At 40.0% G+C, this 19,571-nt stretch overlaps 1 protein-coding gene across 3 annotated transcripts in view; it reads left to right on the top strand.

Moving 5' to 3' along the window:
• Positions 1 to 19,571, top strand: part of LOC117902669 (CUGBP Elav-like family member 2) — a 90,394-nt gene that overhangs the window by 63,001 nt on the left and 7,822 nt on the right. For all 3 annotated transcript variants that reach the window (XM_034814199.1, XM_034814201.1, XM_034814200.1), the window contains 3 exons: positions 11,833 to 12,014; positions 12,077 to 12,374; positions 12,436 to 12,645. In XM_034814199.1, the coding sequence (XP_034670090.1) occupies positions 11,833 to 12,014; positions 12,077 to 12,374; positions 12,436 to 12,645 (690 nt within the window). The remainder of the gene's footprint in view (positions 1 to 11,832; positions 12,015 to 12,076; positions 12,375 to 12,435; positions 12,646 to 19,571) is intronic.

Genomic DNA, 19,571 nt, shown 5'->3' with positions numbered 1-19,571 from the left:
GCATAGACACATAAACAGACATTTATTAAACTCAAATCTGTGTACAAAGATCTACAACTTCTGTGCCATCTCTATCAATTCTCAGCTTCAGTTGTTGCTCAGTCACCTGTCGTATATGTCGCACGCTGTCTGGCTGCGACCTCTACTCCTTCTTTTCGTTCTCGTCCTCCTCTGGCCTTCTCTTTTTGATGGTCTGTTGATGTTGAGTGTTATCTACCTTGTCGGAGGACTCTCTCGACTCTCCCATTCAAGGCAGCTGACCAAATTGCCTTACATTCACATTACAATGTATCTCACGGCCTGGCCTGACTCTATCTGCAGAGACATCTGACTGCCTGCCTACCTCATACGGCTGCCTTTTAAAATTGGGTGATTAAAGCAATTTATTGGGCGCGCATCGTCGTCATTCGTTGGTGGATTGTTTGTTGGGCCTGGGATTGGGTGCAGATAGAGAGGCACTGAGACCGAGGGAGAGACATTAAATTGCCAAGAAAAAGTTGTCATTAAGCAAATTGCCCATGACAGAAGTCGCCTTTTTATTGTTGCCAAAAAAAAATGCGAAACGTGGCAAGATTGCTGAAAGGCGGATTGTAGAATTTAAGCTAGCGCTTCAAGGGATTTAAGATCTTGGGAGTGTGACTTAAAGATGGGAGAAAATGGGAGAGAAGAGTGGGAAAAATGTAGCAAAAGTCTTTAAAATACAAAAAAGTCTTTAGATTCCTGGAGCTGCATCTCTGCTAAAATTGCTTTCAAAAACTTTCAGTCTCTTTTGAAACTTTAATGTCAATTGCATAGACATCATTTTTTTTTACTCCCACACACACAATTGCCGGCTCTTCATTTCATTATCTGTTGGCTGCCCAAACCGAAAAGCGGAAAAGCAGTGGAAAATAAAACACAGCAGCAGAAGGCAGCAGCAGCTGGCAAACATATTTAAAACCTTGTTTGGAGGCTTTTATATCACCTGGAAATGTCCAGAGCAGACCTCCACGCAGTCATCACTGGGCCACAAATTTACACTTGAGATTCAACATTATTAACGCGCATGGAGAGTGAGAGAGGAAAGAGAGAGATACAGGTTGCTGCAAAAATTGTTGTATCCTTCGGTTGAGTTGAAGTTGGCTGTGTGACCGCCCTGACACATTTTTTCCTGTTTAATACAAGCGACCAACCATATAAGGCTACCGAAAAAAAAAGGAATGAGATATGAGAAAAGTTAAAATTGATATTTTACACTTAATTTTCCTTTAGTGTGTGTGTTTGCAGAGGGGTGAGTGTGTGCTCTGTGCAGCCGGCAGTGTGTGTTTGTGTTATATTTCCTTCAAGTGTGAACAATTTGTGTGTGTGGGCAATGGGTAGAGCAGAGCAACGTGAGAAGAGTTGGATTAAAGTGCTACAAAGATATGAGTATAGTATGATTTAGAGAACAGAATGAAAACTTTTGATGGACATGCGAATTTGTAGGGAAACAATGAAAGCTGGAAGGAAACGAATGTTATGTGCAGAAAAAGTTTCCCGTAGCTGACTGTCCTGCTATTTTCACTCTCTATTTCACAGCGTAGCTTAGCCATTCGCTTTCAGGGTAGCTTAGCAATAAGTGCGATTTAACTGCTTGAATTTGAAAGACTTTGAGGCAATTATTGCATACTTACATATGCCTGTTCGCGGAACTCTCTGTTCGAGGGCCGTGTAAATAATCAAAATTCTCATATCTTGGGGGAGCTCCTCTTTCAAAATGCAATTCGTGATTTAATTGCCAAAATTTTACAGAATTTTAAATTAAAAAATGAAAATATTTTGTAAACAAATTCTGTAACTGCTAGCCATTATTTCCCAGAGTAGCTTAGCTATAAAGGGCGGTCTTCCTGCCTGATATCCAAAAACTTGCTACTAAATTTATGGCAATAAAACACAGAATTATGGGACCTCAATTAATTGGAATTATACAGAATAAGAAGTGGAATTTGTCTTGCTGACTATCTAACTCTATTACAAATAAGCTTAGCAGTTTTTTCCACAGTAGCTTAGCAGTCAATAGTTTGTTAGCAAAATGACAACATGAAGGATATTCAAATGATTCTTGTAAGCTCTTCAAATCTTTTTTCTCCGTTCCCCTCCTCTGCTCATCAACGCTATATCAATGGAACTGATCTTGCTCTCATTAAACCTCTACCCTGCACTCTTAACCCCACCGCAGACCCTTGGCGTGCAACTATCATTTGTTACTCCATAAATCTCTCTCTTACTCTGGGCCCAATTGCCATGCAAATTTTAACTGGACTTTAATTTTCTGCTAAATTAAACGTTAAATGAACTGTCGGGCAACCACGTGTCCAGGTCCAGTGCCTGCACGTGACTGGGGCATATAGAATATTAAAAAAAACGAGAAAAAATAGTACTTTTTCGCCTGCCAGGGAGAGAGTGCGAGAATTTATAACCTTTAATTGCTTTGACCCAAAAAATATGCAGCAGCCGAGGCCAGGGCCATGGCACTGTACTGATCCTGCACCCTGCATCCTGCCTTCCGGCCACAAAAGCCACATTGCCTATGGCCGGCCACCCTGGCCTACACACTGGACCCGCATGAAATTATTTTTGCCAGCGTCTGCCCCTCTGCTTAATGCATTGGGTAGGAGCTGTGCCATTTACCGACATAGAAGGAGATGTAGGAGAGGACTCTTCCTTCCACTGTCCAACACCCATTTGTAGGGCTTGATGGCATAACCATGGCATGGAATTCTGTAATCGGAGAGGCATTGGCCCTGCACCTAGTTTTCATAGAATGGTGGTGCTGCCTACTGTGTCTGAGGCTAGTTGCCATTTTATGCAAATGAATTGGTTTTTGGTGGAAATACTTCACACTTTGCTTGTGGCTAAATAGAGAGAGAGAGAAAGAGAGCCGAACCTCTGAGTTGCATTGGGAAAGGAGGTTCCAGGGGTCAGGGAACAGGCAGCATCTTTTCTGACAAGACCTTGGCACTCGTGGCACACTATGGGTTGAAAATACAGTACCCACAACTTGCCTGTCCGACTGGCTGTGTCTGGTTGCTAGCTGTGGGTTTGAGTGACACTCAACGGACTGACTGAATGATTGCCAAGCCAACTGACTGACTGACTCATTCTCGTCATAACTGACTGACTCACTCTCTGACTGACGTACTGAATGTCCAACTGTATGACTGACTGACTCACTCTCTTGACTGATTCGCTCCCTGACTAACTGGCTGCATGTACAACCGAATGAATGACGGTATGTCCAACTGCGTGACAGTTTTCCATGCCAAAATGTTGGCCCTAATTTGAAGAAATTTGTTGAGATTGCTAAAGGAAATTTTTTATTTTAAATTGTTTAACACTTAGAAAAAGATTTAAAAATGAAAAGAGTACTGTAACTGTATATGTATGTTAGAAATAAGGAATCTAAAATCGAAAATATAGTTATTTTAAAGCAGTTACCTTTTTTAGTTTTGCGTCTGTTTTGGATGAGTAAGCTCTTAAAAGGTACAAACATTTTTTTGCATTTTGTGCCAACAGTTGGATTTATTGAAGAAGACAATGTCTCGCGCAATCTTTTGTTCTCTTTCAATAAAGTGCTACTTTTCTATGCTTATATTTTCATATATTTTCATGCAATCTCGCTTCAAAATTTCACTCCATATATCACTTCTACATCATATTTTCTTAAGCTTAGCTTCAGCGTTCTCTTATTTTACAAACCCACAAAATCTATTTAAATTGCTTTGTTTCTCTATTATATCTACTTTAAGATATGCTCTCCGTTGAGCCACTAAAATGGATTTGCATAATTTACATATAATATTGATAGAAACTGCTTGCCTTACCGCCATGAAACTAATGCTCCCAGACTTAACCCTGTAACCCTGCAGTGCCCCGCCCTAACCTCGTGCAGATACGAGTACTATTATCATAATCAAACTGAAACTACTTATGTACACAGACCAAAAAAAAAAAAAAAAAATAAAAGCAAAACATCATAAAAAAAGGGGAAAAAAAGGGAGCGATAGGACCATAAAATACAATAAAGGAAGTTGGAAGTTGCTTCGACACAGAAACCCATTATCACAGTTACACCCCACAGCACAACACCCACACACACATGTGCATTGTTCAAATCAAAAACTTTTAACCCTATGTAGGAAAAGGGAGCTCCACAATGGACATCCATTCATATTTTCCTGGCAAGCTTTGCTCGCTTGACGTGTCCTTCGCTGACCCCCAAAATGTGTGTGTAAAAATGCAAATAAATTTCAAAGGACTCTCTCTAGGCCTTATTTTTATGCTCTTGATTATGTTGTTGTTGTTGTAGGTTGGACATGTGAATATCTGCAAAAAAAAACATGTCCTTTTTATTGCCTCAACATGAAAATTTATGTTTCTCTCTTGTAGTTGCTACGTCCTTAATATTTTTTTGCTGTGTGTTTTTGTGTGTCTCATTTTATTGGCTTGCTGCTAAAGGATATTTTTGTGGCTTTCCATGTCATATCGATTTATTAACCTGTACGAACTATTGTCCATCCACCCAGCTCCACCCCGCTTCGTTACAGAGAGTTGATAAATGAGCCGCAAGTTTTGTTGAAATTGGTTTCGTCCTTTGTGCCCATTCTTCGCTGGCCCTTTTTATTGAGGGGTGTTGGAATTTATTTCCTTTTTAGTTGGAGGGACCCGAAAACGTTTCTCGTTCGTAATGGAAATTTATTCGCCAAAGTTCCTCTTTTTCTTTTCTTTTTTGTGTGCAATTATATTTGATATATATGCATCCTTCGAACATAATCCTTGTTATTCCTCAGCTCTTCAGTTCTTCAACTCCCATTTGAAATTCAATATTTTTAGGCGGTAAGGAAATATATTAAAAACAAAGCAACGCAATTTTCAATGCAATTAAAATGTAAATTTCGTTTATGCAATCCACAAAAAAGTACGAAGGGAGAATACGAAGAAAAGTGAATGCTGAAGTCTGAGGGGAAAGGCGCCAAAAATGTGGTTAAAGGGCATGGCAGGGAAGACAGAGAGAGAGAAAAAAATGATAGAAAAAACTATGTAGTAAGAGTAGGATGTGTTTTAGATGCCCTTTCTTTAAGACAAATAAATGTATTTATTGTAAATGCTGTCAATTTTGTTTTAATTTCAATACATTGTTAATACATATTCTTTAAATATTCTATCTTCTATTTTTTAATTACCTGCCAAGCTGCTCCGTGAGAGAGAGTAAGAAAGAGTACGTCACGTAGAAGAGTGATGCAAGGGTGAAATATTTAATTAAAATATCGTCAGAAAATTATTATGGCTTGGGAATACTTACATAAAATGCGAAATTTTGAAATACACTTGTAGCAGTGAGAACATATCTGGATGCAAAATTTGTGGGGAACGCTTCCTTCTGTGAGTTACATTTTTTTCCACACAAATACAATATACCCTATACCTTCGAGTACCGGGTATAAAAAAATCAAAATTGTAAACAAAAGATGTCATTGGAAAGTTGAGAGTCGAACCTTGGAAAGCGGTAGCTTTTGTTGAGCGCGATGCAGTGGGGGCTGGGGGTGTTGGGTCAGAAAATACTATTGGGGTCCGACTTGAGCAAACATAAAATACATATAAAATGCACATTAGAGCGCAAAGATTTTTTTTTATCACGGTCTTTATTTTATATTCATTTTAATGCTAGATAGAAATTAGATTTTTTTATAAATTTGACTGGGGTTTGAGGTGAACAAAGAAAGGCCATGATTTGGAATGTTTTTTAGGATTTAGTTGCTGAAAAACATTAATGTTGTACAGCGCTCCTTTAACCATATTTCATCGCTTTGAAATTTACAAATCTTGAGCCTTTACGCCCACTCAATGGGGCAGGTCGAAACAGCAGATCGAGTCTCCCCACCAAAAAAATGGAAGCAAAAAATACTGCAAAGACCTGCAGTCAAAGAACATTTTCCAGAGCTCCCCGGCTCCACGGCGATTAAAATTTAAATTTTATACAAGCACAAAAGTATTTGCCATCATTTTTTCGACAACCCCTGGCAGCTCGAAATTAAATTTAATAATGCATTCCAATGGGATCCGGATTCGCCGCTTCGTGTGGCGTGGGGTTGGTGCTGTGGCAAGCAACCGAAAAATTTCATTAGGCATATGCGAGTGCTGCTCGTATATTCGGTTAGAATATCTCTCAGCTCCTTGCTGGCTTTAAGAGAAGAGAGAAAAAAGAGCGAAAAATGGCAGTGAAGGTATACTTTTTTTTTTGGGAGGAGGGGAATAAAAAATGTTTCTGATTAGCAATCGGGAGAGGAGCAGTTTTTTTTATGTATTTGTATCTAATAATTTTCTAGCGTAGGGATAGTTTAAAGTTATCTCTCCCACAGCGTAGCTTAGCTATTAAGGGTGGGTTTTAATGTCTGGTAACTACTTAAGAGAGAGATTCAATTCTCTCTCATTCTTTTCTACGCTCTCTTCACCGCTTTCTGTACCCTAGTGAGGCTCGTCATGGTAATATATTTATAGATCTACCCAAAAATGCACATATAAATACATATGTATAAATATCTGTACAGAAACAACTTCCAATACGCTGTCTAAACCAGCTTCATTGGCAGATCTATACCGCATGAAATGTCCCCTATATATTCTTCTATTATTATCCTTGCTAAGCCCTTTGGGTGCTGCATGTCCTTTTGGGCATTTTCAATAAGGTTAAATTGCGTTTAGTTGGCAGGGACTTTCCTTTCTCATCTGGGTGTGTGTTGTTGTTGGCTTATTGAAAAGCGTTTTGCTGTGTGGCTTTGCAGAAGAGAGGGAGACCATGGATAATGTGTAGACCATGGTGTGGCCATTGCCGCAGCGCTTGATTAGATTTTGCCACTCACTCTGTACCCTCTTCTTCTGACCATTCCACATGTGCGGTGATGAAAACAACCGCAGCACCCCGAAAACAACGACAACGAGCGAGAGTTCGTTCAACATGGGGCGATAGCGGGAGAGTTACATTATTTTTGCGAAAATTTGTTAAATATGCCAAACACGCAGCGATGCATGCAAAGTGGTGGCGGCCGAGGGCAGCCAGGTGGAGAAGTGATTAGGTGGCAGATGAAGGCAGAGAGAGTGGCGGAGAGGGAGAGGCCATCCAACCAAGGCAAGTCCATCCATCCGTGGCATTGCGTACGCGCCTGCTCATATTTGTGACATACATTAGCTAAGCGCAGTGTGAGTGAGAGCGGGGTGCAGGTGAATTACGATGTGCGAGGGGGTGGAACACCCGGTTGATATGGTGGCAAACATGACCCGTTTTAATGCACTTTGCTTTGCCAGTTAATTTTATTTTTTTTACAAGCTTAGGTAAGGGCATGTCCGGGTGGGAAAATTATTGAAAATTTAATAGTTATACATGTAAAATGATATAAAAAAGCAATATATATAAACAATGCAAATTAAAAATTAAATATTAAAAAATACAAACTAAAAATTGTAGGCATTTACGTCGCTTAAAAGCGAACAAGTTAGTATTTTCTGCTAAAATATTGAAAATTGCCATGGCAACACTGGGAGAGAGAGAGCGTTATTTACCCTTTCTGTTGAAGTGCTCATGAGAAGCTCTGCTTGCTCTGTTACTAAAACGTATAGATAGCCCAGAACAATACTGAGTATTTACTTCCACATTTATATTCTCTTTCAAGACATAATTATAGCCAGAAGTCTTCTCTGCAATTAGCCTTTGAGCTGTTTGAAAGTTTAGATTAGTTGTGCCTTACCAGCGTAGGGTATCCCTTAGTCGTTTACTGTCCTTCTTACCCTATCCGCTGACTAGGATGAGTGAAGAGGGAGGTAGAGTATAGAACGCATTTCCCCGAACATTGAAGTCGCTGTGCATTTGGATTCGGTTTGGAGTTAGATGTTTCCGCTGGGTGGTGCTCCTTTTTCTGGTCCAGCTGCTGGTCCTGGTTTGGGCCTGGCCGCTCGGTTACGTTGAGTTGCATGCAAAAATGGCTAGCGACGGAGGCAACAAAAAAGATGAAAAAAAGAGTCGTGAATGGGTGGATGTAGGTTGCTGGCAGAAGTGGCCCGCACTTTAGTCGCTCCTCGCACTTCCCTCCCCTCTTTGGCTGCTTTATATTTTCAAATTAAAGTCGAAAGCGTGGCAACACTTAATGTGCGCCACTAGAAGCAGATTAGATGCATTACCTTCCCCGTATCCGGCTCACTGACTCCTCCAGTTTCCATTCAGCTTCCGGCATCTTGCATCCAACGGCTGGACTGACTACCTCTTGGAAACCCAGTGGATGCATATTTATGGTGGTAGAAAGAGCTACTACTACAACGGCTGGGACTGGACTCTCGACTCCTGGCAATATTAATAATTTAAAACTAACTAACGGACTTAAAGGCAAAGTTTTCCCCGCCAGCCTTAGGGAAGGAATTCAACTTTAAATTGAATGGCGCTCAAGATGTGCGAGGGACTGGATCTGGTAGTTAAAAAATAAAAGAGTTATTCCTTGAGAAAATTTGTGAAAGAAATGTTAGTGAATATTCTAAAACAAATTCTTTATGGGCTAACACTTAATGGGGATTATGGATAGTAGAGGTTGAGTGGAAGAGTAGGGCTGATGCTTAAATTGGAGAAAAATGCAAAAGAAATTAACAAAGTTAAAATTCGTCGGCTACTCAGATTAAATGAGGAATTTTTATTCTCGAAATGTCAAGACTCAAGTGTCAAGTGTTTAGGATGTGAATCTGAAGTCTTAATACTATTAAGTCTCTTAAGACTATGGCTGATCCATTAAATATAAGAAATAAACCTGAAGAAAAACTGAACAAGTTCTCTGCATTTACCAATAATTTAAAGCTGCTGCCATCTAGTAGATATGATTATTTTAGCTACTGATTACGCACACAATTTCTTTTAATTCTTTGTATACAAATACAACTTAATATAAAGCATCTTTATATAGAGCACTGTTTCGACCAATTAAGATACATATGTATGTATGTTTATGACAGTCTTACTCCTACGAACCGAAGGAGCATTGAAGAAGCTCATTTAATTTGTAGATGATCTGAACTGATGAGTTCTCACCACAGCGTCACACAGCCAAAGTCTTCACAGTTGGTGGGAAAAGTCGTCCTGTTTGTTTTTCTTACTTTGAGGTTCCATTTTTACTTTTTTTTTGAATGGATACAGTGAGGGTTTTGTGACGGTCCAAAGTATTGGCATTCAGCCACCACACACAACCCAGCTGAGCATTGAATTCAATGAATTTTAAAATTCCCTATCTGTTGATGGAGGGATAGAGAGAGAGAGAGAGAGAGAGAGAGAGGAGGGAACTGGCAGTGGGACTCAAATGGCTGATGCGGCTGCTGCGTCTGCTGACTGTGCGCAATTTCTGCTGCGGGGATTATGATAATATAGCTCAAGTGCAGTTAGTTGATGTCGTTGGCGTTGCCATTGCCGCTGCCTGTGCCCGTTGCAGTTTGCGATAATCATAATAATAATAACTGTGCTCTGCTGTGGGCGGTTGCTGCTTCTTCTTTGTGGGTGTAGCGCCACTGCAGGCGTCGGTTTTGCATTTGAGAACGTTCCAGGATGATGATGATGATGCAGCTGCAGTAACAGCAGCACTCGGAATGGCAATTGGATAGCGGGAGCACGTTGAGAGTGCTTGGCATGGTAGCCGCATTGCAGCACATTGATGTGGCAAAATGTGGCAAGTGCTGCAGTGTGGTGAGGGGTGCTGCCATCATTAGGAATCCCCTCTTTTCCCATTAAGCTGAATTTTAACATTTCTTGTGGTTACTCCAAGAGAATATAAAAACCATTTCACAATCAGCCTCAAATCAACATTATTTTAAAGTGAGCAAAATATAAATTTAATATTTTTGCGAGTCAATGACCAGAAATGGCTACTAAAAATCAATTTTATAACCATAAGCAGCTTAATTATAATTTTAATTGATATCCAAAAACAGATTTTCCCGCGCCACGAATGAACTGTGTATGCAGGGCGTGCAGCGGATGGGTTCAAAGTGCACATAAAACACATCATTTGCAGTTGGCTAAAAGTTTCCCGTTTATTGAAGCAATAAAATAATAATAGTTTCAAACAATGTAATTTTAGGCGATGTTTTTTGTGTTGATATTGTCCGAAAATGCAGTAGAAATTACCAGAAAAATTAATTGGGCTGCTTATCTATGTGGGCAAGAGAGACAGAGAGAGAGACAGACGAGAATAAGCTGGAATTATGGGACGAAAAGTATAGAAACATAATTTGTATTTATGTTCAAATTTATCAGGTTCTCTTATTCCATTGTTATTTTCCCTTTACATTGAGCAACGCAAATAACAGAATTTTAGGTGTGTGTGTGTGTGCTACGAAATTCAAGATCAAAACGGACAAACCAAAAACTCGCAGCTAACTTTCAAGCCACTGCTAAACCTTTTCTCTTTCCATGCCATATGTTTACACAACACAAAGCAGGTACCGAAATTTGCCTCTCATTCCCACACAGCAACACCAAGCAGAGTGCATGTACATATATGTACATACATATGTACATACATATGTTCTTGCTTGCATGATCCACTCTGGGGTGGGATAGGTTCTCTCTCAAGAAGCACACTCTCTTCTAGACGAGTGCAACAACAGAAAGCAATGCCTCTCTGTCTTGCACCCAAGCTTACCAGCGACCACAGCCAGAGTTCTTATCGCTTCTTCGCTTCTATGATCTCCGCTACTCTCTCAATACACAATACTCTCTCCCGCCAACTCATAATTGCGTACAGAAAAGGTGCGAAGACAAGGCGGAAATTAAGCACTTTTAGCAGAAAATCTACCAAGCAGAATAATCTTGAATTCACACACAAACAAATGGGATGAAAATAAACTAAGAATAATCTTACGATACGAGACGTACATTTGTACTTTATTTTAATGTACATATCTACTCTTCCACATAACAATTATTGAATTTTTTATTAATGAAAAATAATGTAGAAAATCCATTCCATAAACCTGTATGAATATTTTCATCCTTCAGTGTACCATTTGACCATCATTATAACTGCTAAAAAAAAATGCACACAGGGTTCCAAAATTAATACAAAATATTTGTGCGTTGTTCATTCAATTTAGTTCAACATTTTAAGCCCTCCCTTCATCGCTGGCACTTTAAAATGTGTTTAAGCCAATTGATTTCCAATTTAGTTTAGTTAAAAGATAGAAAACCCATTGAACCAAACCGATCAACCCGCACAAAACAAAATTCCGGCGCTAATTAAAAAAAACATTCACAACCAATTGCACATTCGATAACAATTAATTTGTGCAGAGCGCATTTTGCGTGTTTGTGCAAATAAATTAGTAGAGCCCGACCCCCTCGTTGCCTGTAGAGCCCTTTTCTGGCATGCGCCTGGGGCAGGAGAGAGAGCGCAAATATTTGGCGAAATGTTAAATGCCTGCCAATTAGTTATCGAGTCCAGACCAGTCTAGTGCATTCCATTTTGGGAGCGAGAGTTTTAATTTATGTAAAATTAATTGAGCATTGAAAATGGTAAAATTAACTAAGCCTGGCCTGGCCAAGCGCAGAGCAACCAGAGATAGAGATAGTCACCCGCCCAGACCTAGACCTAGACCCCAGCCCAAACACCAGACCCCAGCCCGAACGGAACCACTGGCCCTAACCCACTTGACTGTGGGCAAGGTGAGCCTGGTTATTGGATTACCTTTTGATGCGGTTAAGGCAAGATTTTTTCACGGCGCTATTAATTTACCAAGGCCAAGGTCTAGTACAGATTACTAACTATATTTTCTTGTTGTATCTTGTTACAGAACGCAAACTGTTTGTGGGCATGCTAAACAAGAAGTTGAACGAGAACGACGTGCGTAAACTATTTGAGGTTCACGGCAACATTGAGGAGTGCACCGTATTGAGAGATCAGAACGGACAGAGCAAGGGTTGTGCCTTTGTCACATTCGCCACCAAACACGCTGCCATTTCGGCCATTAAAGTGGTAAGTTATAGGCATAAATTGTTGCTATAAAATCTTAAAATTTGCTTTTTTCCCCCCTGCAGACTCTAAGCCAAAACAAAATCATGGAGGGCTGCACATCGCCTCTGGTCGTCAAGTTTGCCGATACCCAAAAGGAAAAGGAACAAAAGAAGATACAGCAAATCCAAGCGAATCTGTGGAATTTGGCCAGCAATATCAATATACCGCTAGGACAGACGGCTCAGAGTGTCTCCACACCGATACTGCCAAACCCACCGCAACAGCAATCGCCAGTGCTGGGCGCCGATGCCCTAACACCGGCCTCTATTCAACTGTTGCAACAGTTGCAGGCCGTGGGACTGCAACAGCAGCTGCTGCAAGGTAAGCAGAGTGGCCATTTGCATGGGACTATTAAGCAATATTCTCCTTTTCTTATATGCAGCCCTCACTGGCCTGAATGCCCAGCAAAATAATTCAAATCAGGATAGTGCAGCTGCTGCCGCTGCCGCTGGACTCTTGACACCGATGACTGTACAAAATTTGGCGGCCATTGCGGCCATGACGCAGCCAAGTCTAACAAATGCCGCAGCAGCCGCTGCCGCTGCCTCATCGCCGGGCAGTGCACAACTGACAAACACGGCCGCTCTGCTCTGTAAGTTTTGTGACCAAAAAGAGAGTCCAGTTCCTACACTTAAGAGAGAGCATCAAATGCTGCGATTAAGGCAACAAGTTCCATCTGCTGATGGCGCCACTCAATGATGAAAGAAGCGCCTCCGCCCGCTCTCTGTGTTGGCCAGAGTTAATAATTCATCAAAGTTGTGTCACATGCCACACATCTTCCCACATGCCCATACCCCCAACCCACAACCCACCCTTGGTCCGCTGCTAACTGGAGATAATTATCTAATTTTCTCTCATTTCCGTAATGAAGTTCTTCTTTTATTTTTGTGCGTCATAGAGAGAGAGGAGAGTCTTTTCCTTCCTTCACAGAGAGACACTGTCTCCCCTCTCTCTTTTTGTTTTCCTGTTGCTTTGCTACTGTCTCTGGGCTTAGTGTTTTTTCTTTCCTTTTTTTATTGATTTGTAATTATCTTGTGACCACTCAAACATTTTCGTTGTTGTCCTTGTTATGGGCTGTAATGAGTGGCAAATGGCTAAGAGAATACAAGTCGAGTCCTTCGCTTTTAGGTTACATTTTATTTGCTTTTATGTCGAACCCACTTTTCTTTAAAGTTACCAATCAATAAACTTGACAATTTTCATTTATTTTCCTGTCTAATTGTATCCACAACTTGCCACTCGAGAAAACATTTCCTCCCCGCCCAAATTGCTTTTCTATTCCTGGTCTTTGGTTCACTAAATGTGTCATCATTCGACGTTCAAAGTGGCCAATTAGCTTAATTTAGTGAAATATCCTTTCAATCCCCTTACTTTACCGATTCCCTTCCAACTTCCCCTGATTTCCATCCATGGCAAGCAATTTATAATCAAGGTAGGGGCCTTGTCAATTTTCATTGAAGCGGAAATTCCAAGGAAATCGACTTAAAATAGGCAAAAGTGAATTTCCTTTGCCCGTTTCGATTGACGTCAGCGTCCATCGTAATTAGTTAAGAATATTCATTTACTAACATATTCCACTAACAAATATTATTTTAATCTCCATTCCGAATTGTGTGCTACCCAATGATTAATTATTGTGAAATGGGTTTTGGTGTGGATTGTGCAGGCCTCTTGGGCAAGAAGGCCGCTGCCAAGACATCATCATCATCATCAGGTGAGAGACGGAAAACCCTTTAAAATTGTTTTTTGCTGGCATTTTATTTTGAGTTCTTACGATTTCTCTGAGTTTTTGTTTTGTCAAAGTGTTTCTGGCCCGAAACAAAAGTTTTCATTTTGTCGTTAAAATATAAGTTGTTAGCTTTGATAGTTGAAGTCAACGAAGCATTCGACGTAACGTTCACGTGGCAGCCACAGACGTGGAGGGCAGAGTTGATGGCCGTAAAGCATTCGAGGAGGAGGTTTAGCAGGAGCAGCATCCCATGGAAGAGACCTTACAACATTCAAAATTACAAGTTACACTCTCTTGCGAAATTAACAACACGGAACTTATTGCAGCCAACCAGAGAAGGAGTGTTCCCAGGCAGTTGCAACGTTTCTTCTTGGCCTCATTGACTTTTGCGCTTTGGGGCAAACAGTTGTGCAATGGTCTTGTGCAGGACCCGCCGCGCTCCGTTGTCAGTTCTCAAAGCTTGGAAGCGAAGTTTTTTTTTTTTTTTGGCTTAAAGGTGGCAGCGTGAGGTGGACTTTAGATTGGTAGAAATTAACAGAGTTAGGAATCACGAAGAGGATTTGAAGTTAAGGATAAAACATCTCTAAAATTCAAAACAAAACAAAAATTGCGATTTAATTGTGTTTATTCTTGTTCCAAAAAGTGGCACTTAAGATGGAAAAGTTAAATAGTTATAAGAGAAAATCAATTTTTCCCGATTCGCCGCTTAAATCTCATAATTCAAAATTCATCTCAAGTTTCCTCTTTAAAATATCCCCCTTAAGTGTTTTCTCTTCTACACACCGAATTTTCACATAATATTCTTACTCACCAAGTACTTCATAGAACTGAACGGCATCTTCATTTATTTGTTATCTCAAAAGTAGAACATTCCCTGGAAATCTTGTGCCAAATTCACAATCCAAAATCCACAATTCGCATGTCGTTGATACCCATCTCTAGGCCTCTGTTCCTACTTATCCGTTTCCTTGGTTAGTTTTAAAAAGCATAAGTTGCTAAAAGAATTATGGCCTGTCGCCTGCCTTTTTTTCAAACAAAAAACCACAAGGAATTCCACTTAAATGTGGCAAATACAGAAGCACAAGAACAAAACGACAAAAAGACAAAAAAAATATTAAAAAATAAAACGAAAAGTTGGTCCTGTCCCACGGCCCAAAGGGAATGTCATTGCCTATCTCTAGGCATCTCCTTCGACCCCTGTCCTGCACCACGCACCTCCCTTTAACTTCTTAAATATTTTCTTAGCAAGTTCATTTCAAGTGGATCTTAGTTGGAGGGAAAAAAACAACACCGAAAGGAGGGAGGAAAAGAGCGAAAGAATCCTCGACAAATAAGAAAGAAAATCTGTGGCTGACTTAACCAGAAAAATGCCAAAAATTAAGCGGATTCCCTGCCACACTCTCTGTTGGTCTCTCCCTCTGTGTCTCTGAAAGCTTATAATCTGCTGCTGGGGGACTGCTACTGAGACTGGTGCGGCTTTCCGTAAGCTTTGGCCCTTGTGCACTTGTGCGTGCTCATCGTGTGCCACTTGAACGATTTCCGGGCACTCCATTTAATGAAATATTAAAAATTCTTGCCCCAGTAGATGTACTTGGAGTATTCGAAGGACACTGGACTGTGGACTCTTGTACCGTGGAGGTGCTATGGGAGGCCATAGCCTGGATGCGCCAATCTCGGGGTCTGCCCCTTTTCTCTTTTACCTCTGGCTACAACCTTCCTCGTAGAAATTTCCCCTTTTTTTCCTTTTGATTTTGGATTTGTTTTGCCTGCTCAGATACATAAACTAAACTACAAAATCGCTTTCCAATCTGCCACGAGTAACAAAACTTTTTGCACTCACTGTCGGTGTGTGTGTGTGGCGGCTGCCCCTTGCCTGCCACAAATAAAATGAACAAACAAATTGAGCTCTCTCGATTCTCGGGCGAACCCTTCTAGGTTGGTTTTTCGCCTGAAAATTGTTTATGGAAAGGAGTGTATTGGCAGGGACGACCAACGAAAAACTATTTGTTGTGAGGTAGTATGTACAAATTGCAAGTGATATAACAATGAGGGTAGACGCCAGAAATGCAGCGTATATTGGTGCATATTAGAATTGGAGAAAGGAAGGTCTAAATTGGGAAGAGATACTAAAGGTAGAGTCGTGATTGCGTTATTATTTTGAGCGCTAAAAAGTTTAACGGCTTGGGAGAGACTCTAAACCATAATACAAATAATCCACTGGAAATCAGGATAGGATTTGGAATTTGGTGGGTTATTTCTAGTCGTTTGGCACAAATTGTAATGCTTAGGATGGATTTGGAATGTATAAATTAGAGGTAACAGTTTTGGTACATCACTAACCACCCAATAACAGCGGCAACGAATGCGTTAAAAGTAGTAAGACGGGTACAGTCATTCCAAGATGAAATTATACCTAAATCACTAGAAACTATAAAATAATATAAATTATTTTTCATCTTAGCCCAACATTTCAATGGTCGACGATTTGTGCAGGCTAAATTTGTCGCCTTAATTGTAGGCTAAATTGTATGCTAAAGTTTAGGCTGCTTCCGGTCTCTCTAATTATGTTATTGTCAGCTCAAACTGCCGTTCACACTCTCTCTAATCTTCATATCCGCGTCACTGCTGACATTTGAGTGTATGCGTGCATCCTCTTCCGCAATCGATTTAGCAGTTTCGCTTAGCTCTAGATATTTCAATTAATTTTTATTTTCCTGTAATGTATTTTCCACATTCTCCTGCAATGAATTAACCTCTTTCACAGATAGATTTCCTCTATTTCTACAGATATTGTTTTCTATTTGCAACGTTTCTTTCTAGCAAAAAAAATGTACAAAAATATGTTACTGGCTTTTCCCTATTCATACCTCCCTATTGTATATCTAACTCATCTGCTTGCTACAACACTCATGAACACAGCCTGAAGCTGAAGCGCATCCAATTCAAAAAGTTTCTGAATCACTCGCTCTCCACTCACCACTCACCACTCTTCGACCTCGCTCTTCACTATTCGACTTCGCTCGCTTTACCTCCACTCTTCGACTTCTCTCTCCGTCAAGTTGCTACAAAAAACAAAAGCCAGGCCAGCACCGACGACCAACAGAAGGCAACAAACGAAAATCTTAATCAAAGTTTTGTTCAAGTGCAGTAAAGTATGTAGTTTATTCTACCAAAACCGGAGAGAACTCAGCACAGAGAACCCAGAAACAGTATCAGCCTCGGGCTACACATCGATCCCTAACCAACACAGATCCAGCCCCCAAAAAACTGATTTAAGGTTTCAACACGTTTTTTGAACTCCTTCGTTTTTGTTCTTCCTGCTGGCTGGCTTTCAGTTGCTTTCCTTTCGTTTATTTCCCTTTTCAGGAAGTCAGCTCTACATTACGTTTGTTTATACACTTTTTCGCTTTTTGCGCTTCAAAATCATCAACAACAGCAACAACAAAGTACCAAAGTACGGTCTGAACAAAAAGTGTGCAAATAGCCTGCAAGTGGCCAGCCAGTAGGAGGAGGTCGAGGGCTGAACGGAACAAATTTCTCCAACAGTGAACTAAAAACTTGCAAATACAAAAACAGACAACAACCGGGAGAAAATAGTTGTAGGCATTATTTGGAGCAGCTTCTTTTTGGACTGTTTGATTGTTGTTTTTTTGTGCGCTCTCAGACTCTCCAGCCCGGCCACTCATGTGGATTATTATTGGCCAACTTAGTTAGCCTGGTTGGGTTGGCTTTTGCTGTTTTGCTGTTTGATGAGCTCAAGGCCCCGTCCGGGGCATATTTCAAGCTTTGCTTACCGACTTTTTCATGCCACTCGCCCTGCCAAAAACTTTGAACAACAATTAAAACAATTTTCAGCACAAATATGTGCAAAAGTTTACTTCTTCTCTCTGTTTTTGTTGTTTTTTTTTTGTCTACATCAGTCTTTCATTTCAAATTCTTAGACAAAGTTTTTTTGTGCACGGGGTCTCTCTGTTAAATTACAATTTCTTATCGCAAGTTTCAAGAATTGAGGGCAACACCTTTCTGATATCTGAAGTTTTTCGCTTGGAACTTTTAAATTAATTTTGACAGAAATTTTTTGGGAAAAGATTTGATATGAAATGTACGGGTTTCCATTTTTATATAATGTAGAAAATATGGGGACTTTAATTAGTATAATTGGAATTGTAGCCACTACTCAAAGATCAAAAGTAAAAATTTTCCAATATTAAAAAAAAGACAACAATTTCCAGGGCCTGAACTACACACATAAATATGTACAACTTCTCTCCCGCTCTCTATCTTTTTCTAATAGAGCGTAACTGAGTGTCTGAAATGACTATATTAGATCGCCGCTCTCTTCGTCCTAGTGAGTCGCTTACTCTCCCCTGCGTGCCTGGTATCTTAGTGATGATCCACGTGTGGCTCTGCTCAAAACTTTCCAACTGTTGGGAGAATTTATAGCTCAACTTATCTCGATGAAAAAATAGATTTAAAAATGTTACGAGATTTCCAGGAATGTTTGTCTATTGCCTTGAAATTTTATGAAATCTTACCTTAAGATTTTTCTTACTTTTCTTTATTGAGTGTAAAGTTAAAGCTTATTTTAGCCTCTCCGTTCTTCCATATTATTAAATTTTTTCCAATCCCTTCCGACTGTTAAACTTTCGTCTCAATGTCCTATATTAAAAACCCTTAAACTATTTTCCATATTCTCCTTCCCCTTTTTTCCCCTGTTTCTGACAGCTATGTGTATTTTCACAGTCATAATATTTTTATTATTAGCCAAATGTGGTTTATTGAAATCATCGTAGGGGGTCGCAGTCGTCGCATTGTCGACCAACCGCATTGCTGAAAATTTCCCAATTATACAACACACAAAACAGGACCGTTTACAAAACTCATTAATAACAGCGATCATACACCAGACCATCCATACACAAGCCATAAAGTAAATGTTTGATGGTAGAGCGCGCCGAGGGAAAACCACAAAATTGCATTGCATGACGGTGGCTAATGGCGGAACACGCAAAAACAACTAAATAACAAACAACAGGCGTCAAATTGCACAAAATCCAAAAACCAGGAAACAAGAGAACCCCCCACATGGAGACAAATTAATTTTAGATTTGTGTGTTTTGGGTTTTGTTGTTGTTGCTCAGTGCACGTGTGTCTCTGTGGCCTGCCTTGGTCTGGGTGTGCGTTTTGTAAAATAATCAAATGTCTCCATGTCGCAGCGTGTAAAATTCAATGATTAATTACGCTCTGACGAAACGCGAAACCAACTGAATTATAATTATGAACTTGTATCTGAAATGTATCAACAAAAAAGGGTTCGAAAAGTGGTTCCATAAATTTGAGTTGCTGGAAAAAAGGGAATTCGAATATTTGTTTATCTCTTATAAACATAATTTGTAGCCCACAGTTTTACATCTTTCAATATGTTGAAAGATGTATGCTTGAAGTTTGGAGTAAAACTGATTATTTTATTATTAATATTATTATATATTTTCATTTAATTATTTAAAACTCTTCAAGCACTTTATTGGATACTGTTATACCCTCAAGCTCAAATCCTTAGCATCCCTACATATTTTCAGAAACCCTTCTATAGAGCAATTCCAGCTCCGTTTCACAGCATATTTTCCAATTTTTCCTGCTACTTTTCACAGAATCTACAGGAGCCTTTCGTTAGTACATTTCTCGAGGTGTTATCTTAGGTCACAGTAAACTGTGAGATGTCTTGTGAAAGTCCAACTGTCCTCCTTCTAAGGGTTGAGGAAATTCTTGAAATTGTCGATATTTATAAT

This window comes from Drosophila subobscura, chromosome U (genome assembly GCF_008121235.1).
Source record: "Drosophila subobscura isolate 14011-0131.10 chromosome U, UCBerk_Dsub_1.0, whole genome shotgun sequence".
In the NCBI taxonomy this organism is placed as follows: domain Eukaryota; kingdom Metazoa; phylum Arthropoda; class Insecta; order Diptera; family Drosophilidae; genus Drosophila; species Drosophila subobscura.
This window is presented reverse-complemented; position numbering and strand designations above follow the sequence as displayed.